The sequence below is a fragment of the Balearica regulorum genome, chromosome 3 (assembly GCF_011004875.1).
Source record: "Balearica regulorum gibbericeps isolate bBalReg1 chromosome 3, bBalReg1.pri, whole genome shotgun sequence".
NCBI classification, from domain to species: domain Eukaryota; kingdom Metazoa; phylum Chordata; class Aves; order Gruiformes; family Gruidae; genus Balearica; species Balearica regulorum.
Genome location: NC_046186.1, coordinates 80,491,959 through 80,519,715, shown reverse-complemented (window position 1 = coordinate 80,519,715; position 27,757 = coordinate 80,491,959). Strand labels below are relative to the sequence as shown.

General features: G+C 43.1%; 1 protein-coding gene across 3 annotated transcripts in view; it reads left to right on the top strand.

Annotated features, from left to right (window-relative positions):
* TRIM67 (tripartite motif containing 67) overlaps nucleotides 1–27,174 on the top strand; it is a 40,894-nt gene extending 13,720 nt beyond the window's left edge. The window contains exons 5-10 of one of the 3 annotated variants that reach the window (XM_075748646.1): nucleotides 1,915–2,068; nucleotides 8,900–9,045; nucleotides 11,985–12,123; nucleotides 13,185–13,488; nucleotides 19,536–19,698; nucleotides 21,197–27,174. In XM_075748646.1, the coding sequence (XP_075604761.1) occupies nucleotides 1,915–2,068; nucleotides 8,900–9,045; nucleotides 11,985–12,123; nucleotides 13,185–13,488; nucleotides 19,536–19,698; nucleotides 21,197–21,262 (972 nt within the window). In that variant the 3' untranslated portion in view covers nucleotides 21,263–27,174. Of the gene's footprint in view, nucleotides 1–1,914; nucleotides 2,075–8,887; nucleotides 9,046–11,984; nucleotides 12,124–13,184; nucleotides 13,489–19,535; nucleotides 19,699–21,196 lie in introns of all 3 variants that reach the window. The other 2 variants (XM_075748645.1, XM_075748644.1) reach the window with 2 other exon arrangements.
* The last annotated feature ends 583 nt before the right edge of the window (nucleotides 27,175–27,757 follow it).

Here is a 27,757-nt window from a genome sequence, read left to right as displayed (position 1 = left end):
GGGCCAAAAGAGAGATGCTGTGCAGCTAATACTAACCTCCTGTTTTATTCTCACCTGGGAAATCCAGCACAGGGCCTCACAGAGCTCCCTGGTCTATGACCCAGCAGAGTAGTACTTCTCCGCTTTGCTTCTCCCCTTTGCTTTACTCTTTCCCATGTGAAAGAGTTCTCTCCACATCTCCCCTGTGAGGAAATCCAGCCTTATGGGCTTGCGGGTAGCTTTGCTTCACTGGGGTTGTTGCACCTCACAGAGCTACGAGACCTGTCTTGTAGCTGGAGGATCCAGGTACCCCCTCTTTGCAAAATTTGGCCTAGCAAAAATTGCCTTAATTTGCAGGATATTGTTTCTTAGGTGCAAGCAGTGAAAATGTTGATGAGATGATAAAACATAACTGGTTTATTATCCAATTAATTATTTTGCCTAATTAATTATATTATTTTTAGTAATTCTTTTATTTTGCCCTATTAGTTCTGTTGCCTTATTAATTGCCTAAGAAGAAAGGCACATCAGACAAAATGATCTGCACGTGGCTGTCAGCTGAACAGGGCACGCTGCACACATGGATGCATGAGTGTCAGGGGGCTGTCACAGCATCCCTAAAAAACAGGATGAGAATTAGCCAACTTAAACCTATTAGCACTCCAGATTGATTGTTACTGTCACGTCTGGTCTCAAGCAAGAGTGGGAAATGTGTGGTGTGTATTAATCTCAAGACTACACAGATTTTAGCAGACTGTCAGTTGAATACTGCTGGACAAATGAAACCTTTAGGTCTTATCTACGTGCTAGCTAGATACACGCTTCGTTTTCATTTCAGCTTGTTTTTCCTGTAACCTTTGCGGCTTCATTCTTTGCAGTCACCTTTTTTAAAAAAAACACTCGTTTTTACCTTTTCCTGGTTTATCTAATGATGCTTTCAAGGCAACCAGCAAACGCTGAGGCACTGCATTACTTAGAGCAACTACTTGGGCAGCCAGGATATTGAAACACAGCCAAGGGATCCAGCATCCCAGCAAGTGACTGCAAGGTTGTAGGAAGGCTGTAAGATGCTCCTCCACTCATTGCCCAGACAGATTAGGAGCCGTTGATGCCGGGGCTTGGACAGAAGTGTCCTCCAGTAAGTGTAATGAGGAAGGGTATCTGAATTCCTTCAATAAAGAAAAACTCACTCTGACCTATCCAGAAGAAAATTCTGCTCCCTGTGACTTACAGGGAGCTCACTGGGAGAGACTCCAGATATCCAAATGGCAGCTTTGCTGAACTCAAGGACAGTTGAGTTCATTGATTTTGCAGAGCCAGGATTTCACTTCCAGAAGGGTCCGTTGCGGTCATCTTAGTCTGACTTTTGGCCTAATTGTCTGTGGGCTGAACCAGAGCAAAGCTTTAAAAATGAAATTCACTTTTGATGTAATGATAGAAAATCCGTCATATTCTTTGAAAATCTGACAACTTATCACCATCACTGTGAGAAATATACACCCTTCTTCCCATTTGTTTTTTTTTATTCCTTTCAGCTTTCATCCACTGAATCATCTCTGCTCAATGGAGAGACCCTCTAACATTTAAGTCTCTCTCTGTGCAACTGCTTTTTGAAGAGGAGAGCAAAACTAGACTGTGCAGACCAGAGAACAGAGTGCAGAAGTATATGTGGCATTCAGAGACATGATACGTAACATAATCTTAACAGGCTTTATAAATGCAATTTTTACTTTCCTACCCTACAATAAGACTTGTTTTGAAAAGACGAGATGAAAGGCTGCCACATAAATGGAACTCACCCTAAAATGACCAGATCCTGTCTCAGCCGTTGTGCTGTCGTATTCCTGCTTTCATTGTGCTGTATCTCACAGGCATTCTGTCACTTCTAATGTGTGCATCTGATGTTTCATTATAAGCCCTAATACTCTCTTTCAGATTTCGGATGCTTTAATCAAGCGCGTTCAGGTATCTCAGGAACAGTGGGTCAAAGGAGCCTTGGAGCCAAAAGTGTCTGCTGAGTTTGACTTGACTCTGGATAGCGAACCTTTACTGCAGTCGATTCACCAGCTGGATTTTATTCAGATGAAATGTAGGGGTGAGCTTTCGTGATTTTCTTTTTTCTGATTTTTGTGCATGTGTTGAAACAGTGCTGGGAAGAAGGGGGACATGGAGGGAGGAAAGAGGAATGACTTGAAATTGCTGGGGAGTTTTAAAGGTCTTCAAGGAAATTCAGGTTACTGGGTGTTTCCTAGAAAGGTGTGCTCACCTCACGTGCGGGGACCTGAACAAGCTCAAACAGAGATATCAGGTGCAGTTGAAGATTTGAATAGATAAATTCTTCAGAGTAGGGCTATCTGTCAGCTTTGAAGATTAAAAAGACATTAGCTGCATGAGACTTTATGCCATTTTACAGCATCCCCAGATTTAACATGGTTCATTCAAAATACCAATTACCCCTAGCTTGTCAGGAACAGCTGAAGTAGTAAATAAATATTCCTCCACACACACATAGGCTTGAATAGGGAAAAAAAAACCCCTTTGACTTCTGTCTGGACTATGCTACAAACAGCGCCCAGCTTAAAATAAAATTGTGAAGCAGAGGTTCACGAGGGGAAAGGAGCTCCATGGCTATACCCTTCCTTGATTCCAGGTATCTGAATGATCCTGGGAAAAGGATCATTCCCTTTCACTAAAGGGAAAGGAGCTTAAAAATTATTTAAAAGAGGAAGCTGATGAACAGAAATTCCATTGGCAAAAAATAGGTTAACATCATGTGCTTGTAATGAGCTTGGTTTATATGGTGCAGGATGAGAACTGCATCAGAATTAGATAGATCCACAGACTGGCTAGATTTGAAGGCCATTGTGGTCCCTGGGAATGGTGCCATTAGCTTCCCTCAGTGGTGATTCAAGCCTTAATTATACACGTGGGTGACAGGGTAGAGGCTGCCAGAAGTCAATGAATGAGTTAAGGATAATCGTGTCGTGATGCCGAATGTGCTTTTTTTTAACTCCAAGCAAGCATAAAGATTTCTGTTCAGTTTATCTGTTCTTTCTGGGCCTAATTCTGAACCCAAGAGACCCAAGATTAAATAATTAGGGTGGATAATTTAGCAAAATAATTTAGTGGATAAGCAGTTAAAGGCCAAAGTCTGTTCACCAAGAATGGTTTGCGTCTTGGCATAAATGGGCTACATTAAAGTTCCTCAAAAAACACCTGTGAACTGCTCCTTTGAAATGTTAACAGCCAGGAAAGCAGAGTCAAGAGAGAAAGAGTATCACTGGTAAAACTTCCCCAAATACTGTCTGCACTTGTCTGTTTAAATCAATTTATATTTAATGCTAGCCATACTTATTGTTAAATATATTTAATACTAATCTACCATTACTGTCCTTATATCCAAAGATATGAAGAATTTAGTTAAACTATCCACTTAGATTGCTAATTAACCCCAGGTCACTTGGGGTGAGAGCAGCTTAGGTATTTGGCTTTTGGGCATTCATCTGGCTTAAAGCTTGAAGACTTAGAGACTTTAATTGAGCCAGATTCACTGGAGCTTTATGGAAGATAGTGTTGTCTGCTGATGCTCTCATTTATTGTATGATTGCAGCGAAGCTATGGTACTGAGTTAAACACGGTCTGAGGTGCAAAGAAGAGGTCAGGGCTGCTGCTGCCCAAAGCTGTGCAGAGCTTATGAACACCCTTGGGCTTTGCTCCCCAGAGGCACCGTAGCAGATACCCCTCAGGAAGGGCTTTTCTGTGAGCTGTTTTGGCCTTGATCAGGGACTACCTGCTGCATGTCCCATCAGGTTGGTCAGCACACCTGGCGTGACCATGTACATGCCATGCAAAGAATGGTGGAAATGCCATTTACCCTGGCCACCATTCCTTCGTAAGGGACTGCGTTATTGCTCCTCACACCTCTCTGTGTCCAAGCAGTACAAGCCACCGACTGGTCCCGAGCTAATGTTCGTAGATGTGGAGGTTTGTTTAGTATATAGAGGTGTATTTATATTTTTCAGTTTATGACACCAAATCTATTTGCATTTGAGCTGCTCAGCCTGACACTTTGGCATTTCTTTTTCTGAAATTCACCTTTGTGTCCTCAACCAGCTCTGCATTATCTTGTCATGCACAGTGGTCTTGCATCTAGAAATATAGGTGTGTGACCCCACACAACCACAGAACCATGGATTAGATGCAAAGAGTAAATTTATTTTCATTATCTCACAAACTGGGGGGTCTCCGAAGCAGTGCCCGGGCAGAGGCACACAATCAGGAACGCAGGCACCGCAGAGCTCGGTCCTTGCTAGAAGCTCGCCAAACCTGCTGTTTTCACCTGTATATCAGAGATTCACGCAGGTGTAACTTGCCACCGTGTTTTGAACTTCCCACAGCAGGGCAGGAATCTCAGGCACGTTTGATAGGGTGCCTCTGAGTCTATCCCAGGCCTGTGTTATCTAAACACAGATGTTCTACTTGTCAAGCACACAAGACCAAACAATGATTAGTACGATATATGTGGTTTTCTACATCCCAGCTGCAAGTCACTTGGGCGTGTTTACAGTCCTCCTCGCCATTCTTCTGTTATTTTCCCAGAATAGGTAACACTGAGTAAGCAACTCAGTAATTCAGCAGCGAGCACCCAGACTTACTGGGAACATCACTTTGCTGACTGTGAGGAGATGCTGGTGTTGCAGGGTGATATTTTGCTATTTATCACCATCAGGACTTGTATATTTCTGAGCCTCCAGTTTCACGAAGAAAAATCTAGGCGTCTCTTCACACCTGCTCCTTTCTCCAGTCCTACCTACCCTAGTGCACCGACAGGTCATCAACCTTTGCCAAATGTTGGTGTTGAGGGGAACATTACTAATTAACTATACTGATGAATAGATGCATTAAAGACGTCAGAGATGATCTGTAAAGGGAGTTTTGGGGAAACCTAGAAGCATAGGGCCAGCGTGGCTTTTCCAGCAAGTTGTTTCATTCCAAAAGCTTTGCAACGTAAGGTCTGTGCTATTGTTATCGATGTTTAGTGCATGACTGAATTTCTAATTTTTTTTTTTTTCAAACTCTGGCCTCATTCAACCTCAGTGAGCTTGCATGGGTCATTTAGAGTGAAAGCTTGCTTGTAAGTAAACATTGATTCACTGTGTTAGACAAAGAAGAAGGAAAATGAGAACAAATCACATTACATTTGCTTTCATGACTTGTTCATGTACCTTACTGGTGGACTCTGTATAAGCCCATATCTAAAGCTAATATCAGTAAATAAAGATTGGGGGTGGGTTTTTTTCTTTTTACAGAAAGAAAAAGCAATTCGGTAACAAATTAAATGTGCAGAAATATGATAGGTGCATAAGTAATGCTTAAGCAGTCACGTGGACCAAAGGGTCTCACTGACAGCCCTTTGGCAAGAGTCCCCACTCCCCAGGCTAGCTGGCCTGCTGAGACACGTGCACAGCTCTAGTAGTTGCTGGCATTTTGAGCTTTCCCAGATCCCTTTCCTCTGTTCACGTTTTCTTCTCTCTGTGACTTTTTCTAAGTGCCTTGGCACAAAATTCCTGTCCTCTTTGATGACTGGCACAATATGTACGTCACATTGCTTCAGTTCAAGCTATGGGCACAGGCAGATATGTGTTCCAGGTTTGGTTTGTTCAAACAGCCAGAACTGCCATGCAATCTTGGTTTGTTGTAAAATGGAGACTAGGTACAAAATAGGAAAAAATATCGCTGCTCTCTACTTTTCTGTACCATCTCCGAATACTCACTCATATGCCCCTTCTCCTTGTCAGGAGTGACTCCTTCCCTCTTCTGCAAACCAGTCCATGAAGATACCCTACACATATCTCCTGCTGCAAATCTTCTCTGCTTCTCCAGCCGTGAGCTGCACAGCCCTGATAATGAAAGAGTTTCATCATAGGCTTTATCCCTGGTTCTGTTTGCTCTGCGTCATGGACCCAGGTCTCTCCTCTCTCGACAACGCTGTTTGTAGGGCGCTTGCTACAGCAGTGACTCAGGCTATTACAGGGCTGTGCTACAGTTTTGGAGGAGGTCAAAGCTTTCATGTTTCTGAGGGCCCTGTTCTTTCACTGCATTTAGTCCTTTAAAAATTAATCTGGGAAGGTGAAGGGCATCATTGCACAATTTGCTTGTCAAGAGGGCAAATAACAGACAACATCCTGGAGCAGCCCTACTTTACCCTGAGAGGAGATCAGCTGTGAGATCCATTGAGCAATGTGGTTTTGAAACTGCTGAGTTGACATGAGACATCAGTATCACATTTTTTTAGCTGAGTGTGACCTGCATGAAGCACTTTTAAAATAGCAGGACATCATTCAGGTTCATTAATAGGTCTTCCTGTGACAATGCAGTATCATTTCTCCCTTTATATTTTTAATCTTTTCCTTCAAAAACTCTCTAGAGGACTCTAAGTTGCACAAGAAGTGGGACAGCACTGTAATTTAACATCTGAGTCTTCTATTTTTCTTTTTTTTTAAGTTAGCCTATATTTTTCTTTTCTTAGTCCTGTCCCATTGCTCTTCACTATATGAAGTATATCCCAGTGTCCCGATTATTCAACTTGTTTCTCACTTTCCTCTGATTTTACAACAAGTGTTCACCTTTTCTCCTCCCAGAGGGAATCTGAGATCAAGGCAAATGTCTGCCCATCCGCATCCAGGGGAGGAGGGAGGAGGGCAGGCGCAGCGAGTGACATCCAGCAAAGCTGCACAGCTCGGTGGGAGCTTCTGACCTCTCCTTCAGCTACTGTAGGTTGTGCAGTTCAGGTCACAGGCTGTCCCAGAGGGAGTAGGAGGCTGGTAAGGATTTCTCACAAAAACCTAGATGTCCAGTGAAACAGTAAAGAAGCCCAGGCACTTCCCCATTCTTCTCACATGTATGGCCAGAATTCACACTGCCCCTGGGAAATGGGAACAGCAGCACTTTACCATATGAAAACATAGTCTAATCCTAGATGGCATTCTTGTTTCCATAATTAAAAGGGAAACACTCGTAACACACTTAGCTTCCTCCAAAAATTCTGCTCTTTTTTTTCCAGCGTTGTGCATAATGTCAACAGTCCCTGAAACCCTCCCATCAGTGTTCCTAGGACGTTTTTGCAGGGGATTGGAGAGGTTAATGGTTTATTCAGAGGTGAGGGGGTATTGTTTATTTTGCACTTTATGAACGTCAGGAATTAGGTTGTCATCCAGTTTTGCCAGAGGGAGTCTCAGAAGTGGGGAGGACCCAGCGAACGCCTCCTGAGAGGGTCAAACGGTTAGCTGAAGTGGTAGGAGTGCGGATGGCTGATACAGCCCTGTCGTCTCCCAGGCCCATCAACCCTGGAAATACACAGGCCAACAAACACAAACAAAACCCCAAACTTAAAATTGTTCACTTAAAAAATCCTGTTACCTCTGAAGTCCTCATTTTCAGGTTTTTTACTCTTGTAATGTCACATTTCTGTTCCTTCTCCAGACACAATGTCTCCTAGAGAAAATTCTGAACTTTCCATGTGAAAAAACAAGCAGGTTTTTATTTATGACACCCTTTGAATCATCCTTAAATATCAAGGAATAGGAACAAGGCTTTTTTTTTCTCTTTTCACAGAAAAACTTTCAAGAGCTAATTTATAAAGCTCTTTTGTTTCAGACCACAGTCATTCTTCTGGGCTACCAACCATCCGTGTTCACTGTGGTGATGGATAATGCCAGCGGAAAGCCATGGTGGCTTCTGCACTGTTTATCACAAGTGTGACGTTGACTTTCGTGACACTTCCAAAATAGGGGTAAAGCCTTAGCCCCGTCACACAGTAGCGTCCACTTTCCCACAGACTGCTTGATACACAAAACGTGAACAGTCCTCTTTTATCTGGAGAGGTAAAATAGGATGAAAGGAACAGCTCAAGGGCTTAGCTCTCACGCAGACAGAGGGAGGAAAATAAACTAGAGGCTCAAAGCGGAGCAGATAAAAGAAGAGCAAACTGACATTGTTCAGAGCTAAGTCAATGAACGCTCAGAGAACTCAGCTCCTTGTAAGACACGGTTGAGCTCTGCAGAAATGATCCTGAATGGTGAAATTCAGCCTTGGGCAGAACACCAGGCAGGGTCTATGCATCGCTCACATCCCACTTAACCTGTGCCATTTCAGTGGAGCATAAGATATGTGACAGATCTCTCCAGAAGACCAAATTTTCACTTTATAATTTCCAGCAAAGGGTGAAAGGTAAGAGTTTAGTTGTGTTTAGCAGAGAAGTTGTGGTGGAGGCCTCTTTCCCAAAGAGGCATGGCTGAATGTTTTGTTCTGTTTATTTTTGTTTTTAAGATGCTGGTCTGGTCAACAGTCTCTTGGTGTTTCTCCTGAGCAAGTCACTAAAAAGGCATGTTGGTAGATAACTTTGCACCTGTAATTTCTGAGAGGACAGAGCCACAAGCAGTTTCCCGTGGTGCAGAAGTTCCTTTTGCTATCTGAACCAAGGGATTTAGATAACATTTGCAAATGGAACAATTTCCTTCAATGGTTTCTTTTAAGTATGGCTGCCAAAAAGACAACATATCCACAGTGCTTTTGATGAAAAAAGGGAGGGAGGGGTGTTAGATTAGATTTAAAAAAAAATAATATTATGAAGAATTGTTTTCCTGCTGTTGATGGAGTTCAGGCTCTACCTTGCCACCATGCTGCGGTCCCAGAGGTAGTTCTTATGAGGCACCAGAAGCATGTCCAGATATGTTTCTGTTTGTATATTTCAGCCAAATGATTTGTCTAGTTGAGTAACAACATATTATTACATCATTTTTACCGCCTTTTGTTTCAAGGAAGGGAATGGAGGGAGGTGAGCGGTCGTCAAGGTTGCTTGCGGCGCAGACTAGCAGGGTAGGGCAGAGTTACACTAATCTGTACCCAGTTTCTGTTACAGTGCCACCCGTCCCATTGCTGCAGCTGGAGAAGTGTTGCACCAGAAACAACAGCGTGACATTGGCCTGGAGGATGCCACCTTTGAGCCACAACCCAGTGGAGGGTTATATCTTGGAACTTGATGATGGAGATGGTGGCCAATTCCGAGTGAGAATTTCATTCAGCATTTATTTGTGTTTCTTTGTATGTGAGTTTCCTCAGGATATGGGTTTGTGTCTGTCCGAGAGTGAGGAGAGGGCATAGGGAAGATACGGATACATCCCTGCTCCTGTCGTGCAGATGTAGAAAGCAGTGCAGATGCTGCTTATTGGAAGGACCCCCAACTTGGGTAGGAAGTTTGGTTGAGGTTGTCCTCAAGGCTCTGGCGAAGAAGGCCTGGAGGTCCCCTGGAGTTGTCAGAGCAGAGCAGAAAATCTCATACTAGCCTACAGGAGCCGAAAGTGGTTCATTCCACAAAACCGAGACTTCTTTGAAGCCCCTACTCTCGTCTGTCCATAGCACCCCATTTCAACAGCTGAGATTCTTGGTCCGGAAATGCAACTGAATTTTTCCTGGTTTTCTGAGTAAAAATGGGATCCTGCATAAAAATACAGGGTATCTAAATCTTTTATCTGGGAGTGGATAAGACCAGACTGGTGGAAGCTTTCTGCAGATAGGCTGCGATGAGGTTGGTAAGTATGGGAAGGCATCCCGAGTGCTGTCCTTCCAGACGCTCGGGGTGATGCCACAACTGCTTGCTCCTGCTTGCGGGTGAAGGGTACTTATAGGCTCCTGTCCCTTCTCACCACGTCCTGATAAACAAACTACAGAATTAATTGAATCAGCTTTCTGCCAGCTAAGTCCTGCTGGAAGCTGTGGAGCTTTATCCTCAGACAGGCTTCATGCTCCTGTTGCTCCAGGACCAGGCTGGCCCAGTGCATTCGCTAGGGTCAGGAGCCTTGAAAGCATCTGGAGATCATTGTGGCGTACAGCTGCTCTCTTCACAAATGGGAAATTTTGCCAAAAACATGCAATGGCATTTCTTTGGGAGCTTCAAACTGGCTTCTCACTGGAAACCTGGAAGTTTCTCAAGCTTAAAACAGCCTGGCACACGTCCACCTAAGGAACTGCTTCCCTGTGCCAAACAGCTACACCCATAGCCAGCAAAGGCATCTGATTTGGACACCCCTCATTATAAGAGACAGCGATATTGGCAGGGCATTTTCAAGAGGGCACTGTGTTTCTGGAAGGTCTCCTCAGTTCCTTGGCCCAAGTATCTTTTCACATGGGTTAGAAGAGGCTGGTCTCCACTACTGAACGTGTGAAAAGGTACCTTTGTGAACGGCTGCTGGGAGCTGCCAATGTAGTTAATACTAGTAGGTAAGAGTGTTACCAGTGCATAATGAATGAAGAGTTAGGAGCAAGGTGTTATAAATTCCAGTGTCTTGGATAAACCCTTTCAAGTGCTATTCACATCTAAATAAATATTGGTGAATAAACAAGATTTCAGGCTGGTGCACATCTAAGCCCATTTGTGTGGGGGGTTTTGTAACTGGCAAAGGTTTTAGGACTGCCAGCGCTGCCACATCAAGATTTTGGATTGAAAAAGATAGAAAACATCTCAATCCTTAAAAATCTAGGGTGACAGCTTCTCAGGGGAACACTTTGCTTGCTGTGGTAGAAACACCCTCAGTTTTAGCCTTTGAAAGATAAACTGCAGGCTTCTCAGCAGTGCCATTTCAATAAGAGTTTGCTGACCCTTTTCATGAAGGATTATATATCTGAAAGCAATAACACTGATTGCATTTTATCAGTATTCCATGGGTGGATTTAAAGAATGGTTTTTGTCTCCCATCATAGCAGAGAGTATCAATCTGAATAAACACAAGCAGTGAACAGTGGTGAAAATATGAAATGGATTAGATAATGTGAGAGTTGTCCTACAAATACAACTTTTTGCACAGACAGCATATGTTATAACATGGAGATAGATTAAGATATTCTATTAAAACTCTTCTTTCTCTTCATGAAAGATCATCAGCTAGCTCAGGACCCAACAGATTTTATTATTTGTAGCAGCCACCATGGTAGCAAAGTGGACAAACATGTGGCCTGCTGTAAACTTAAGTAATCCCTTTCTTATTCATCACATACTTAATTCACTTCAGCTTCATATCAAAGAGCCTTAATCAACAGGACTACTCTTAGGCATATACTTAAGTGTCTTAACTGAACTGGGGCCTGAGTGGTCTGCTTAGTCGCAGCCTTAAGGTCTTTAGGACCTTTGCTACCAAAAATCTATGGATTTCACCGAATCAGAGAAATTGGAGGTGAAAGGAATTGTGGTTTTCAACCCACTACCAAGACAGGATTTTTTCATTTTCTGTCATTTTCTGTTGCTTTGTTCAGTTTTCCAAAAAACATGAGGTTTCTAGACTTCTTCCAGTTCATCATAGACTGTAGAATATGACTGATCCTCTTCATTAGTCTGCCTAGGTGTTTTTCCTCTTGAAATATTTCACATTACACAAGTGCTTGCTGTTTAATAAATCTTTGCAGACTTTTATGATGTCTCTTTTGTCTAGTTGCTGTTTCATCATGTGAGGCATGTGATCCTAATCTTTAGGAGATCAATTTCTTCTGGCTCTGTGTCTGCAGGTTTCAAAGTTGTATTTTAATGCAGATGTGAGACCACCTTTCCAACAGAATAAAACTGCTTACTTGGGTTTTTTTTTTTTATTCTTCCATGCTCCCCTTCTTTGGTCCTACATAAATATAAGCATGGCCATGGTAGGTCAGACACTGGACTACTGTCCAAAATAGTGTTTTGGAGTAGATATTTGGGAAAAGAGGATAAAAATTAAGAACTTTCTGTGTTGCCCTCTATTGCTGTACCCTCCAACTTCATCTTCACCTTAGTGTCTCCACTGCTAATCATCCTTGATGTCTCCACTGCTGTGGCTGTCTGTGTTATAACAGCATAACTTCTACATCTTGGGAAACAATTCACTTGTGGTTTATATTTAGAAGTCTTAACATGTGATCAAAGGCACAGAGAAATAGTTGAACTATGTCCCTCTTTACCTCTCTTTTTTTTGAATGTTTAGGAAGTATATGTTGGCAAGGAGACTCTCTGCACCATCGACGGCCTTCATTTCAACAGTACCTATAATGCAAGAGTCAAAGCTTTCAATTCATCAGGAGTTGGTCCTTACAGCAAGACAGTTATTTTACAGACATCGGATGGTGAGTTGCATTTTTGCCAGTTTCCAAGTGAAAAACTGCAGGTCTTGGTGGCAGGACGCTTTCATCCCTTTATACCCACTCATATCTTTGGCACTTACCAGCATGGAGATTTGGGATCATCTGAGTGGAGAGGCCAGGAACTGAGCGTGCACAGGGACTGAGCTGTCCTCCTAGCGCTTTTGGGGATTTTCCATTATCAGTAACACTTCAGGTTTTAAATAATGCAATTTCATTTGGCTGTAGAAGATTGGGGTCTAACAGATTCTTATTTGCTTTAGCATACAGAAGCAGTTATGCAACACACTGCATATTTTTGTGCCACTCTGTCTCCACTTCTTCATATATCTTTGGAATTTGCCTTTTTCTTCACTACTGCTTCAATTTCACAGCAAGGTTTGATAATACAGAGATGGGAATTCATGCTTGTTGCTCTGTAATTATACTTGACATCCATACAGGCATTAGAAGAAGTTCATCTTTGTTAATGATATTGTAATGAATTGAGAAGTGCATGCTATTATCCCTTCCACTTTTATGCTGTGTTGCCAAAATAGGGCAGTATAAAATATTTATACTTTAAGAGCTTTTTCTGTTTTGTTTTGTTTTGTTTTTTTCTTTTCTTTTTTTCCCCTCCTTTGATAAACTAGTGAAGTCAGTCCTAACCAGCACGGACACAGTGGAACTCCATTTCCATTAAAGACCATCCTGAACCTATTCACCTATGTGAGCAGCTTCCATATCATGGGAAGCCTTTGTCTCCTCAATGACTTTCTTGTCACTGTGTGAGAACAGAAAGTCTCTGCCCTTAGCAGCTTGTGTTCAAAGGAACAAGCACAGATAATATAAGGCACTTCTGAGCTGAAAAACAGCAGGGCACCGGCTCAAAGCAATCTTGTGTAGCTGCCTACAGTAACAAGGAAAGATTGTCTTTCTTTATTACCTGAAAGCACAGTGGGGTCTTTAGGAAGGCAGAATCTCATTCTCCTAACTGAAGTAAAGCAGATGACACTTGAACACGGCCCGTTCTGCCATAATCCTGCCTTTTCTTTCCCCTTCCACAGTGGCGTGGTTCACCTTCGACCCCTCCTCAGCTCACAGAGACATAGTCCTGTCGAATGACAACCAGACTGCCACCTGCAACAGTTACGATGACCGGGTTGTTCTTGGTACAGCAGCCTTCTCCAAGGGCGTGCATTACTGGGAACTGCATGTGGACCGGTATGACAACCACCCGGATCCAGCCTTTGGCATTGCCAGGATTAACGTCATCAAGGACATGATGCTAGGCAAGGACGACAAGGCATGGGCCATGTACGTTGACAACAACCGGAGCTGGTTCATGCATTGCAATTCTCACACCAATCGGTAAGCGCCACCTGTGTGCTTTTCTCATTGCTGATGTTTTTTTTCTGCTTTGCATCAGAGGAAGGAGATTCAGCCATCCATCTAATCCATCTCCCTGTAATTGTAGTTATTTTATTCCTTCTTAAAAATCACTGGTGACAGCAATTGCACCGTAGCAATCTGTTGGTGTTTGTTATCCTCACTGTTAGCAGTTTTTTCCTGAGATCTAGCCTAAATCCCCCCTGCTGTGATTTAAGCCCATTATTGCATGTCCCACCCACGACGTCAGCAGACAGGAGCACAGCGCACGGGGATGCAGGATTTCTCTCTCATTGCTGGAGGAGCGTAAGGAGAAAGGTGATTGATTTTCTTCCTCAGGAGAAATCTTGGCTGCAGGGTTGCACAACAATTAGGCAAAGCACTGGTGATCACCTGTCCAAAAGGCAGGTGTTTGTTGCCAGTCCTGAAAGCTGACTGAAGGTAATGCTGTAGGTCACACCTGGGGTGATTTGGATACAAGCGACTGTTAAGTGACAGCTTCCATCCAACTGAGCTTTGCAAAGTGTCTCAACCAGTACAACCACCTTGCACAAAGGAGGATTTCAGGATGCCCCTAGCCATTGTCACCAAACCCCTCTTTCTCCCACCACTTAGAGGCTCTATGTACTCTATGAAACAGAGCGGTGGGGAGACATCTTCTAACTGAAGCTGCCTCCAGGGATGGATCACACAGAGACAACGTGTATCAGCACAGATCCAGTGTTGTGCTGACACGGTTGCATGGCTTTCAGCCTTCACGATAGTTACCTCTGCTTAGTGCTGGCTGTGTTTCTTTTTGACGTGATGCTGGACTGTCTAGAGTAGACATGGTCAGCTCCACTTGAAGGTCCCTGAGGTATTACCAGAGCAGAAGTGCAGTGCTCTCTCTCTCTCTGTCCCATGAGAGGGTCAGCCCTAGCTGAGGGTCAGCTGAGGATTACCGGAACTGAGACCCTTGAGAAGATCTCCACTGAAGAGTGTGATTCAGGATGCTAAGTCCCTTCACAGAATCACAGAAGGGTAAGGGTTGGAAGGGACCTGCTAAGGCAGGATCACCTAGAGCAGGTTGCACAGGATTGCGTCCAGGCGGGTTTTGAATATCTCCAGAGAAGGAGATTCCACAGCCTCCTTGGGCAGCCTGTTCCAGTGCTTGGTCACCCTTGCTTATTTTGGAAAATGTATTCCTACTCTGTCACAATGGGAGATAGATGTACGAATAAAGTGACCGGCCAAGGATATGTAGCAGGTCTGTGGCAGAGCGGGAATCAATTTTGATTTAGTTTTCTACTGACTGTCCCAGCAGGTCTTCCACACTCACTAGCTCAGGTGTTGTTTCTGTTATACCAAATGATTAAAAGAAAGGCTTGCAGTGATTTTTAAAATGCTCAAATGCAGATATTCTCTCCTTAAAGAGATAAGTTCATGCCAACATTCACTGTATCCTAAAGCTGGTTGTAAAGTCTCCTGTTGAATAGTCATTTATACTCTAAAGCATACTTGTATTTTAACTAAGTATACTGCAATTGCTGGGAAATTTTATTTGAAGCATAGTTTGATTTTGCAGTTCATTACAGACAGGTGGAAGAACCTTGTTGCTGGATCAAAAGCTATCTGAAGTCAACTGGAATATTTTCCATGGGTCCAAAGACCTTAGAGTAAAATAACATCAGTATAATAAAATACATCAAAAGGTGCTCTGTCCCTTTAACATCTCGATTCGATTTAGGGCAGAAGTAATGTTAAGCTGTATTCATTTTAATGGTCTGTGAAACAGCTTATGTTTTCTGGAAAAAAGCTGGCAACTGTTCTGCGTACTACTGTCCCAGAAACCTATTTTATGGATTTGGTCCTCGGGACGCTCCTCCTGGCAAGCAACACACGAGCTAAGCGAAAGATTTTTCTACTGAGAAGCACAAACAATGGAATCACTTTGGATTTCCAATCATTCTGCTTAAACAGGAGAACAAAGTGCTTTCTGTTGATGATAGTTACCCAGTATTTACTAGGTAAAACACAAAGGCTTTGCAGGCACATCCAAGGCATGGATAGAGCCATGGAATATCTGTTCAAGGGAAGTACGCTCGCAAAGGGCACGGAGTCTTATGAAATCACATGCGCTTCAATGAAATTAGGTCTAGGCAGTATATTTTTGACTATGAAAGTCAAGTAGGTCAGTTTTGTAACTCATTAGCTGTAATAGTCTTGTGGAAACAGTTATTGTTGCCTAGTTGTTTTTCCCCACTGGAGACAAGTGCACGACAGCACAGTATCACAGTCCAAAGGAAATTTATTGTCAGCTTCTAGCCTCTTGGATGTTATTGTGATGGAGGTTACATCTTGGTAATCATTTCATGCTTCCTAATCTTCATGAGATTAAATTAGGGCAATAAATAAATTACTAGCTTCAAGGGTAAGCTGAGGTGGAGCTTGAAAGACCCATTCATGGGACCTGTCACATTTAGAGTACTTTCCTGTTCCTTTCACTCACAGCACACAAAATTGGACCTGTCTACATCCTTAAAAACTATCAAGACTTCTGTAATACTGGAAGAAGATGCATGAACAGAAGAGGCTAATGCTATCAAAAACAGAGAGCACCTTTGAGATTAGGTTGAGCAAACTAGTTAAGAAAATACTTTAGGGCAGGGATATAGCTTTGTGAGGTACCTTTCAGCCTCGTTGTTCCTGGAAATAATCAGTTCACACCAGAGGTGTTGTATGTCCTTTGCTAAGAGGTTCTGACATTCATTGCAATAGATGCGTTCCTTGGCAAAGTTCCCGAGAGCAGGAGTACCTGATGCTATAGGTGATACTCCAGCCGCTCCATGGTTGTGTAAAGAAAGACGGAAATCGCACCGACATGTTTTATATTGAAAGACAGCGGGAAGTCAAAATCCAGAGAGTTTGGAATGTAGTCTTAAATCCCCCTGTGATCAGGAGAGTCCCCTCACTGACTTCAGAGATCACAAGACCAGGTTTTCATCACACAAAAATGTTTTAATTGACTGAAAAATACTGTCCTTGACAACAGACATGGTAAAGTTACTGTGAAGCTCATGATTAAAATACTGATAATGGTAAGTTAAACTAATTCTTCAGTTTATTAAAGTGTTCATAAATTGTTAAACTTTATTTTCCAATAATAGTTAAACTTATTACTATTCCTAATTCCTCAAGCCAATCCATGCAGTCTTATCCTGCACATTGTCCAAGCTCCTGTTGAAAGCGTCTTAGAATAGCAGCCTCCACTGCCACAGGCAATGGCGTTTTTCATGGTAGCCAGATTTCCCTATCTGTACTCAGACCTTCCAGGCTTCTGCACAGCACTTACACACTCAGGACTTATCATTGCACATCATTAAAAATGTGCAGGACTGTGAGAAAAGAAGTGTGAGAAGTGGGATTTACTTGAAATAATGTAAGAGTAGTGCATGTCTTCAAAACTGGATTATCATTTAATGAATGTTAAGTATTTATTGAAGAAGTATTGTAACAAACAGTTGTATTTTCCTTTTACATGGCCTGCAGATTACTAGGGGTCTATGGTATAACTCTCATTAAGTAGTTTAAAAAATGCATTACAGTAAAGCAGCATCTTTTTCACATGCTGCCACAGAAGTGTACCAGGAGAGAGCAACATCAGTTTGAGTCTCTTGAGCCAGCTGGCTTCTTTTATTGCAACTAAGGCTTTTATTAGAAAAAATGTGCTGTAGTGCTGTCTAAATGATCTACAGAAGAGTGAGGAAATGCCTTGCATTAGTTTGCTCATGAAACTTTGACTCTCCCAGTTCTCCTAAAGGAAGTGACCATGACAGTAATCCAAAAAGCACTGGAGTCCTCAACGTACTGTTCCCAAGGAAATCATGGGATGCTGGGGAAGAGCAGCTGTTTGGCCTCAGAAGAAGTCCAGCCTCTGTGGTCGCAGCACAGCCAATGTCCGCCGCTTGCCCTTGCCCTGGCTTTGTCCTGCTGGAGCTGGTTGCTCGCTCTGAGGAGGTGGCAGCGGAGGAACGGGGCAATCTACCTGCTGAAGTCCTGCAAGACTTGTGGCAGCGAGGAGGGGAGAGAGTCCCCATCCCTCTGCTCTGCCCCCGTGCCCCCGTGGCTCCTGGAGGGGCCTTGCCGGGTCCTGCACCCGCCTCGGCTGGGCTCTGCAGGCACCATCCACCTCCTCTGCAGCGGGGCTGTCCCCGGGGGCTGCGGAGGAGTCACTCAATGTCACTGTGCAGCACACAGCTAATTAGCCCACAAGAAGCAAATTAGCTTATCATATAGGGAAGAGCAGAATAATCTCAAAAAGGCAAAGTTGCTGTTTCTGTTTCCCCACGAGAATCAATGTCATTTAAAAGGATGTCATAAAATCTATTTTAAAATGCCGCAGGATATAAAATGTGGTGCCCTGCAATCAAAGCTGGTCCTAAACAGAGAAAAAGTAATGTAATCTATCTGTAACTAGCTCTAGATCAGAGTACTGTAGCTTCCCACAATGTCATCATGAGTTTTATCATTGAGTGATTTTAATAAAAACAGTCTAGATACTGAGATACAGAGGATAAGTAAGTATCTTAACTATTGTTGGAAAAGAATTTACTTTATGGCTTTGGAGAAGAGCTCAAAGAGAAACCTAGCAATGCTTATACGACCAGAAGCCGGGTAAAAGGAACCTCAGAACTGTATAGTTTGAAATGTAACACATCTGTGAGCCCGGTTCGTGATTCTCAGCTATACTGTTATTGTATGAAGAGCTTTAAATGGAGAAGTCGGAATAGTATTCTATACTATTATGCCACGGATAAATCTCCCTCTACCTTCAGAGGAAATGCCTTGTGCCACATTTAGTCTAAAGAAATCAGTTTCTGACACCTAGTGGACAAAATGAAAATTTCTTACCCTGGACTATATTCTTTCTAACCATATTTTGATCCCTCCCCCCACCTTTTTTGATGTTTTGCTTACCTATTGTGATAAATTTTATGTTAAAATTGCATTAATCTTGTGAATGTTGTGTGCCCGAGGGGAGTGCGTGGGACAAAAGACAGCTGCTTCCTTTCCTACTGCAAATTATTTGAAACCTGATTTAGCCTGAACAAATTGTGTCAGGCTGTAAATCCATTGCAGATCCCCCATGATATTAGCAGAGTAGCAGTGCCTGTGGCCAATCTGCATATCTAGTAGGGTTTTTTTTGCTCCGCGCTCTTTAAAGTAATACTGTATTTGACTAACCTCCAAATCAAAGTGCATTAATGTCAAATCACTCAAGCATGTAATGGCTGGCTGAGGCTGTCCTGGCAAGCTCTGATACCACAGTAGCTCTCAGCAGCTGCTCCTGACACAACCAATTATCGCCGGTATTAATAACCGTGCCTGCACACTTGAAACAGCTCCCAGTCCTATAGCTGAGCACCTTGTAAGTCAGGGAGCTACTCTTGACCCTAACCAGCCCCACCTTCTCTTCCTCCCCAAAAGCAGTATCTGTTGTGCCTCTGCTGGCTCCCTGATCTCTGGAATGCTGGGTCCCCTTAGGGGATGCCAAGGTGAGTACTTGAACTGGAAGTCTGAGTCTCAAGCTGTTAGCAGGCATAATATTTAGAAATTAATGCCTAGGAGACCAGGTTTCTGCTTTTTCATTCCCCGCTGTGCATCGCTTCACTATAGCAGGGATGCTCTGAGGAGCCGTGTCTCCAGCACTCCGGTCCCGCACACTCAGTACTGACCTGACCTGCTCACCTCCCCATCTCTTGTCAGCTGAGGGGACCTGTTAGCTCTGGACCCTGTTTTCAGCTCCTGGATTGCAACTGGAGGAGAGATGGATCTAATTTCTCTTTAGGATCCCCCCATCAAGCTCCAATGAACGTGGTATATATGCTTCAGATAAAGATGTGGATCAGTCATTGCCAAATGCCGCAGGATAATCATTTCACTGTGCTGCTCCATTCTCCCTTTCCTTAGTAAGACTGCCTTGCCCTAGAGAGAGCAGCGGCAGTGTAGCGCTCTGCCTTCACCAACAGTGTGGTCCCTTTGTACCTTAGGACTGAAGGAGGAGTTTCTAAAGGTGCCACCGTTGGTGTTCTCCTGGATCTGAACAAGCACAACCTGACCTTTTACATAAATGGGCAGCAGCAAGGGCCTCCAGCATTTGAAAATATCGAGGGTGTCTTCATGCCTGCCTTGAGCCTCAATCGAAATGTCCAGGTAAGTCTTCTGCAGTTCAGTCCCACTTACCCTGCTCATCTAAAGGAGAACGTGTGCTACCGACCATGGCTGCTGGGGCTGCCAACGTCATCTCTAGATAGCCAGTCTGGATAGGGGCTCTTTCCTTCTCAGACTGACACCTAGGCTACTAACACTTTTTGGAAAACTGCATTTGACCTTCTGCTTTGCCTTTATGGTAATGCTGTAAAAGCAAGTACAAGTACCTGCACACACTAATTCCTACACTTTGCTGCAACGCTCCACATGGAAAACAGCAGTGCTAAGGCTTCCTCTGCCAGTTTGACTGAAAAACATGAGTATCATAACTCCTCTTAGATCTTACGTTTGGATATTATTTACATTGGCAAGAGACAGAAATGTGAGCAGCACAGTGCTAAGTAGAGCAAAGACAAGATAGGTGAGAGAATTAGTGCAACAGAGAAGACCCAGTCAGTACATCATTCCTGCTCTTTCTGAATTTTGGAGATGGCTCTCTGTTCTCAAGAGGATCTCCTCTTGGAGGAACTCTTTTTAAATATAATGCATTTTTACTTCAAGACCACTGCATATGGCTAGAAACAGGATGTAGTGTAAGGGAGAACCTATGGAAACACCCAGGAGCCTGAGGACTGAAGGAGGTCAGCTTAAGTCAGGCAGGACCAATGCAGCCAGGATGGAACATTCATCATTTAAAACACCCAAACTGAAACCAGAAATCTCACAAGGCCTTATTAGTACATGAACACTTAACATTAGTTACTGGTGGCATCCAAACCTTTCAAGAGGGTTTCATAGCTTTATTGTCTTTGATGCACCAATGTGGAAGACACAGGCACTTCTCTCGGCACCTCAGTGCTATATTCAACACAGGTTTTCACTCACAACCTACCTTCAGTTTTAGCTACCTATATCCTTTAAGTACCCAGCTTACATTTCTTAAGGCCAACATTTTGCCCCATTGCCAACAAGGGGGCAGGGAGAAACTCTGAGTTTAAGCTTGTGTTTGCTGTTGAATGGTGCCCTAGTACCTCTGTGCGGGGACTCTGACCTTGTAGAAATGTCAGGTTATAGAAGGAGCACTAAAATGTCCTGTGCTCTGTCCCGCCAGAACAGCAAAGACAAAAAGATTTTCTTGTATTTATTACATGGACTCCACTGTGTGATCCCTTTCCTGAACTACGTGGCGTCTCTCACACAAAGGTGCCATCCACCTTGCATCTGGCAAGCAGCACTGTTGGACACCTACAGCTGGTGGGTGGATTTGGGAAGAGATGTGGACACCTGGTTTCTAGACCCCAAGATATTCAGGAGGGAAGGGGGAAGGACACCTGTTCATTTCCAGGGCTCAGTGTCATCTCCATTAATATTCTTGATGACTTAAACCTGGACCTGAAGTCCCATGGCCCTTCCCCTACCATTTACTTGCTCTTGGCCTTCATGAATGCTTTCTGCTGAGGATGTCCCAGTTTTGACTCCATGTTGTTTCTTCTTTGTGCAGGTGACCCTCCACACGGGACTGGAGGTGCCACAATGTGTGAAACAGCCCAAGTTGCCCAACAACTAAGGAAGCCCTTGCCTGCCCCTGTGCTGGATTCTGTAAGCTTTCTCGGTGTGATTTGGCACTTCTCAGTAAGTCAGTAAAAAAACATTCTCTTCCCTGACTTAAGGCATTGTACAGCGTGTTGCTCACCGAGTAACTCACTGGTTACAGCTACACCCCTCCACTTTTAATTTAACAGCCATAGCAGGCATACCCACTGAACTGGCACTCGATTGCAGATGGGTACCCGAACATATCTACACCGCATTGCATAAGTCTGTACACACACGTGCACGCACGCACACACGTATATTTATAAAGCAAAAGTTAGATGAGTGTATTTTCTCTCTCTCATGGCTGGATGTGTGCTTAAAGGAAATTAGGGATGCAGGAAAAAAATGGGTGAGACTAAGACTGGGGAACAACAGCTGTTGGACCAATTCACCAGAAGGTGAACCGGATTCCTTTGCCACCTGAAGTCCTTAAATCGAGACAGCATATGTTTTGACAGCTGAAGTGGAGGCTGTGTGTTCAGTTAAAATATTCCTGGTTGGCCATTACATTTAGGGGCTCAAACGACCATTAATTATTCCTTCTGGCTCTACACTGTGGTAAGCTATGGGATAACATTCCCCTAGAATTCAGTGGCAGAACTTACCTTGTTATCTTCAATGAGAATTGGATTGGTTTCCAAACACTGCCATGCAATAATTGTGTTCATTTTAGCTAGCACCATGATAAATACAGAACTCAGATATGAAAAGAAGAGAGAAAAATATCCTTGCTACATTTTAGTGTTTCTTATTTAGGTGTGATTGTGGAGGTCATCACATACAGATATGATTGCAATTATCAGCACAACTCTTGAAAAACAGTGCAGGGGAGATCCCTTTGAATGGAATTGATAAGAGATTTATTTAAATATGGCACATGCAAAGTGTCCCATGTAGAGAAATGCTGCTTTCCAGCCTTGATCCTGATAAGTCCTGGGCAGCTGAAGTTCCAATGTAACTTTGAGATCAGAAGCCTTAATTTTCTATTATTAGGTTAGTATGAGCTAACTAATGTCTTGATCCTAATGAAACACTCGAGCGAGAGAGATTCACATAGCATTCATGTGAAATCTGTCCCTAAGAATTTTTCTGGATTGGGACATAAATCTTTTGTGAGACTTATCTGTGTCTTGCACCTCCCATGAAAACAAGCAGCCGTATCAGGTCCTGTCCATGACAACTGGAGCCTGACTGACGGGGGGCTTCCCCCAGCCATGGCGCTGTCACCTGCGTGCTGTTATCAGAAAACACATTGATTCGTGTGTGCGCTGCTTTTCCTCTGAACCCAGCTAACGTATGCAAGTGTGTGTGTGTGTATAGCAGCGATGCGTAAGAACAAGATGCAGCAGACTGTGTGAGCCCGTCACATCTTGGACTCTGTCACTCTAATCCTATGCAAGTGCAGTGCTATCAAACAAGAAAAGCATAAACTCTTACATCCCGCCCACGTACCGTTTCCTTTTTTTGCATCCTGCTGCTTATACACATTTTCCTCTCCAAGCATACGTATACGCACGCGCGTATTGTTACCCGACATGTAATTATTAAACCTAAAAACAAATACTCTAACCAAAATCCAGCTTACTGCCTTGCATTAAACCACAGCCACAGGACAAACAGCCCAGGCCTGCCTTCGGGCAGCCTGCCGGCCCCCGAGCATCCTGGTGCAGGTCCACTTCTGGTCTCTGCCCAGAGCACATCGCTCAGGTAGTGCTGAGTGATAGCAGGGCTTCCCTGTGACAGACCGGCCGGGATCCTCCCTGGGCTCATCCCACCTTGCAGCCGTTGTGGGGAGCGGGAGGCAGCCCAGAACGAAACAGTCCCGGGCTACTGCACAGACAAAAAGCAGTCTGCCATCACGCTGCCCGTAACCAGCCAAGCATCCTGTAGCCCACCTCTCCTGCAGAACAGTCGTGCACCTTGACGGGAAAAAATAACATAAACTTTTAAGTGGGAAAACAACGGTACTTTCTGCAAAGTCTGGAATGGATTGTATTAGTAAACTTGTAGACATTGGAATAACTGTGCTATGCTCATTTTGATTTCTTAAAGAATAGCAGAGACCAACTGTGTTATAGTTTTTCATTATGTTTAATGCCATATGAACTCGTGCAGGATTTTCTAATTAGTGGGTCTGTTTTAACCTACCTCAGCTAGAATGCTACCAGACCCCAAATTTCCCCTTGAGTGTGCTCGTTGTAAAGTTGTGTTCTACGAACCTAACAGTTGTAATCATAGCATTGGCTTTGAGTATTGCCTGTCAGAGCAGCGTATGGGAATACTGTACATAAGTTGCACATAGTTTTTTATATTGGGCAACATCCTGTGGTAATTTTAATACAGAAGGCACTCCAATTTCACTTTTCCTATTAAAAACAAAAGGGCGTTGCTTGTTTTGGGACTGAACCTTTGTCTTTACTCCCAACTTCTGTGAAGGAAACTCAAATGAATTTACATCTTTCCAATCTTCAACCATTGCCAGATGTTTAAAATTAATTCTGAATGGTTTGTGGTACTCGGTTTTGGTTTTCATAGTTGCTTTGGTTTTCATAGTTGCTTTGGTATGGGTTCTCGGTGTGTTATACCTTGGGGAGAAGGCATTGAGCGATACAAGTTACTAATTTCTAATGGAAATACGGACAGTAGGTAGCAACATGTTTCAGAGCTGTAGAGAAGCTTGTTGTTATCCTCTAACATTCATAAAAGTAGGATACAGACTAGCTACCATTACAGTCTCCTAATAACCTAGCAGAAATGCAAACAAATTAAAGGACTACAGTTAGAAGTAGGTATCCTGCATTAGTAAGACTAATTTAGCCTAGGTCTAAACCAAAACCAAGTGGGTGTATATGTTAGTTGTGTACAAGTTCAAGGACTTGGACTTGGCATGGACCATAGCAATAAACCAAATTACCCCACTAGAGTGTGGTAGTTTGATTAACAGAAATAATGCTTAAGTAGTTAGAATTATGCTAGGAAACTAATTATTCCATACATGAATATTTATGCAGAGCATCCAGACAGCAGTACCCACCTGAATGTAGGCAGAGCAGAACTTTCCTTTTGCAGAACAGCATCAGGTGGGGAGAAGTGGGGCACTTCCACCTCTCTGCTTGGGGCTGGAGGTAGTTTATTTCTCTGCAGGTAACTCGCCCGAGGTCCATCTCATTATAAACCCAGCAGTTCCCATGTTCTTCATCTACAGCATCTCCTATGCAAGTTTTTGCTTCCTCCAAATCCCTTCTTTTGGAAGGAGCCAGCCTTTAGTAGTTTAATCCTCACAGAAACTGTGTTGCTGACTGCCCAGGGAGAACCCAGGGAGCTGAGGAGCAGCATAAATACCCAAGGGGACCACTTTGGATGTCTCTTGCTTCCTTTTCATTCCTTGGGGTATTGGTGCAGCTCTCTGGGACTCCAAGCTCCTCCGGCACCCGGACCTGCACAGAGGTGCCTTTCACGGGACTCTGCTGCTCCTCGAGGCCAGGCCGTTCCTTGGAAGCAGGAGAGCAGAGCCTTTTGCACTGGGATTAATCTCATCCAGTATGGTGCAGAGTCCGCACAAGGTAGCTATAAATTGACTTAATGTTTGGGGAAAAAACCCAAACCCAAGCCCTCCTCTAATAAGCATAACAAAGCTCGACTTCTGCATATGCTAATTTGAAACATCTGCTGCACAGCTGCTAAATAAATACAGCAGGCAAACTTTGTCCTGCAGAGCAAAGAAGGACTCTTGAACCCAAACCTTATCCTTTGTGAACCTTCTTCCTGGCTCTTTTCTCTCCAAATTTCCCTGTTAAACTTAGTGGGACCAAACAGAAGCAGCGTGCCATCAGGAGCACTGTCAGACTTCCCGAGGCGTGCAATACTACACAGTTTCCACTCCCTTCTTTCCTCTCATCAGCTCAAAAAGAGCTCACAAGAAGACCTCTTACTAAGACTTAGTATCAATATGAGCACAGATCTAGTTGACAATCCCTTACTACTTCTGCTGTGGAAAGGTATCAACTACAAAATAAGTGTCAGTGAGGATAGTAGCATACTGTGACGTATCATGCATTTGGAAAGCAATTTGGCTTCTAAAAACATAGAAAAGACAGGCAAACAGCATTGTAACCTCCCATGCTTGTCTATACAGTTAAGACGCATGGAGGAAAATATATTGGACTGAACAAAGTAAATAAAACACACACAAAAAAGCATGAGTTCACATATATCAGAGTTTAAGAGGAAAAGTATTAAATGTAATTTAATATATGAATAATGTTAAATTGTGTTGTAAATAACACCATGATAGTGTATTACTGTAGTTTGTTCTTGGCTGGTGATAGAGCTCTGTCGCAGTGCTGTGTAAGGGTTTATTTTTATTTGTTTTTTTGTTTTTTTCCTCAAAGTGTAGTTAGTAAAGATGGCAGAGAGCACCCAATACTCTAGTTTCCGAGTTGTTCTAGAGCAAGAAGAAATGTGAGATGCAGATTTTTTTTCTTTCTTTCTTACATAAGAATATTTCTTAAACAAGGTGAAGGAGAGATGAGATCAAGGCTAAGCTGCCACTACCACCATATGAAAACCCTGTGTGCGACTGCCAACCACAATTCAGATTACCCGCTCCTGTGAGAAGGGATGCAAAGTACCAACAACCTGGTAGCAGCAGCTTTCTGGTGCCATCTAGTACATCCTTAGCTCACAAACAGAAAGATGAGGAAGGAGAGTTGTTAGACCTAATCTCAGGCTTTACCAGCTTTGCAGCATTCTGCTTAAAAAGCAAAGTCAAGAATTCAACTTTGAACCAGGCAAGATAACATGAAAACCCCAAGCATCTTGGCTAGATCAACTTTGGAAGGGAGATTACGGCTTCAGGTCCTTCAACAGGTTATGGTAACAAATCAACCACATTGTAAAGGGCACTTGTCACTGAAAATTACCAAACAAAGATGGAGAGTCTTTTTTTTCCCTAAATAATCTATTAAAAAAAAAAAGTGAGCTGCTTCTAGTTTTTACTGACAACATTTTTGACAGTTCCTCTGCCCAGCACTAGTGAACGCTGCACACACAGAGAACCATCTGGAGTGGCAGCCTGAAGCACAAATCCATCACAAATAAGACGCACTTGGTCTTCTTACACGCAGAAGCCCATATGCAAGCCACAGAGACGAGATGTGTGGGGCTCCTGCATCTTTGCACAATACAGGAGATAGACGTGCGTTTTACTTGACAGAGGCACTCGGCAGCATTTTCCCCTTCTGTTAAGCGACCTTTTGTTACATTTGTTATTGCAAACAGATCCAAGCAGAATTAATTAAAAAATTATTTTTTATGCTAATTGGGTTTCTAACATTTTCTTGTGAAGCAGTAGATAGAAATTTTCCTGGATCCCAACTGCATTCCTTCATCCTCCACCTCCCTTAAATGTTGTCAATAAAAACACTAACCTTTCTAGGTAGCATGATAAGAAGACATTATGTGATGAATATTAAAAATAAATGCATGAGGTAAACCTGCTGTTATTTCTGATTGTTATATGAAGCATGAATAACATTAATTTAAATGTTGGCAACCCAAAAAGTGCAAAGGAATAAGATAACAGTGTTCACTTCTGGTTAAATGAAAGATGAGAAGCTGTTTTTGTGTTTTCTTCTTAACCAGGACATTTTTTTCTTTATTGCCATTTCCCATAGCTAATATGAATTTGGAGCTGGTGAAATATACATCTCTGCTGTATGTGTCTGTCACCAGATCAAGAGGAAAATACAAACTTTTTATAATTTTGTACCTGTAGCAAATGTTTGTATTTTTTGAATTGGAAACAAACTGCTTTTTGTCTTTTGGTCCGACTAAAACTTTGTGTATAATTATTATTATTACTACTATTACCCTTTTGGAAAACCTGACATATGAGTTTATGCTGTTTTACAGTTTCTAAATAAATTCTTAAAACATTGCCAACAAATTCAGCATCAGCACCCTATTTATTATTACAAATTATTATAAAAAAATATTATGTCATAATGTAGATGAGGCACTTGCACAGGGTGCATGCCTGACTCGAACTGTTGATACCTGCTTTGTTACCACAGTCAAGAATAATGCGGTAGCTGGAGAAAGCCAAGAGTCCTACCTCAGAGCAACCATCCCTGCCTCAACTTCAGACATACCCTGGATTCAGTGGCACAAAAGACCTCTCTTTCTCAGCACCACTCCGTTAGCTCTGGCTTACGTTGGTTATAGAGTACCTGGGGATGTGTGACTTAGCTCCAACCCCCCTTAGACACTTGGGGTGATTTCACAATCTCCAGAAGGTTTTTACACTGGCATAAGCAGAGCCTGGAAATAACTGACACCAGTAGGATCCCACTGGAGAGACCTTCAGGTAAGCGTAAGTCAGACTTGTCCAGTAAGCTTGCCCGGGCAGGAAAGACAAAACTTTGTGAGATGCTTTAAGATGACATCCCATCTCAGAGTGGCACGC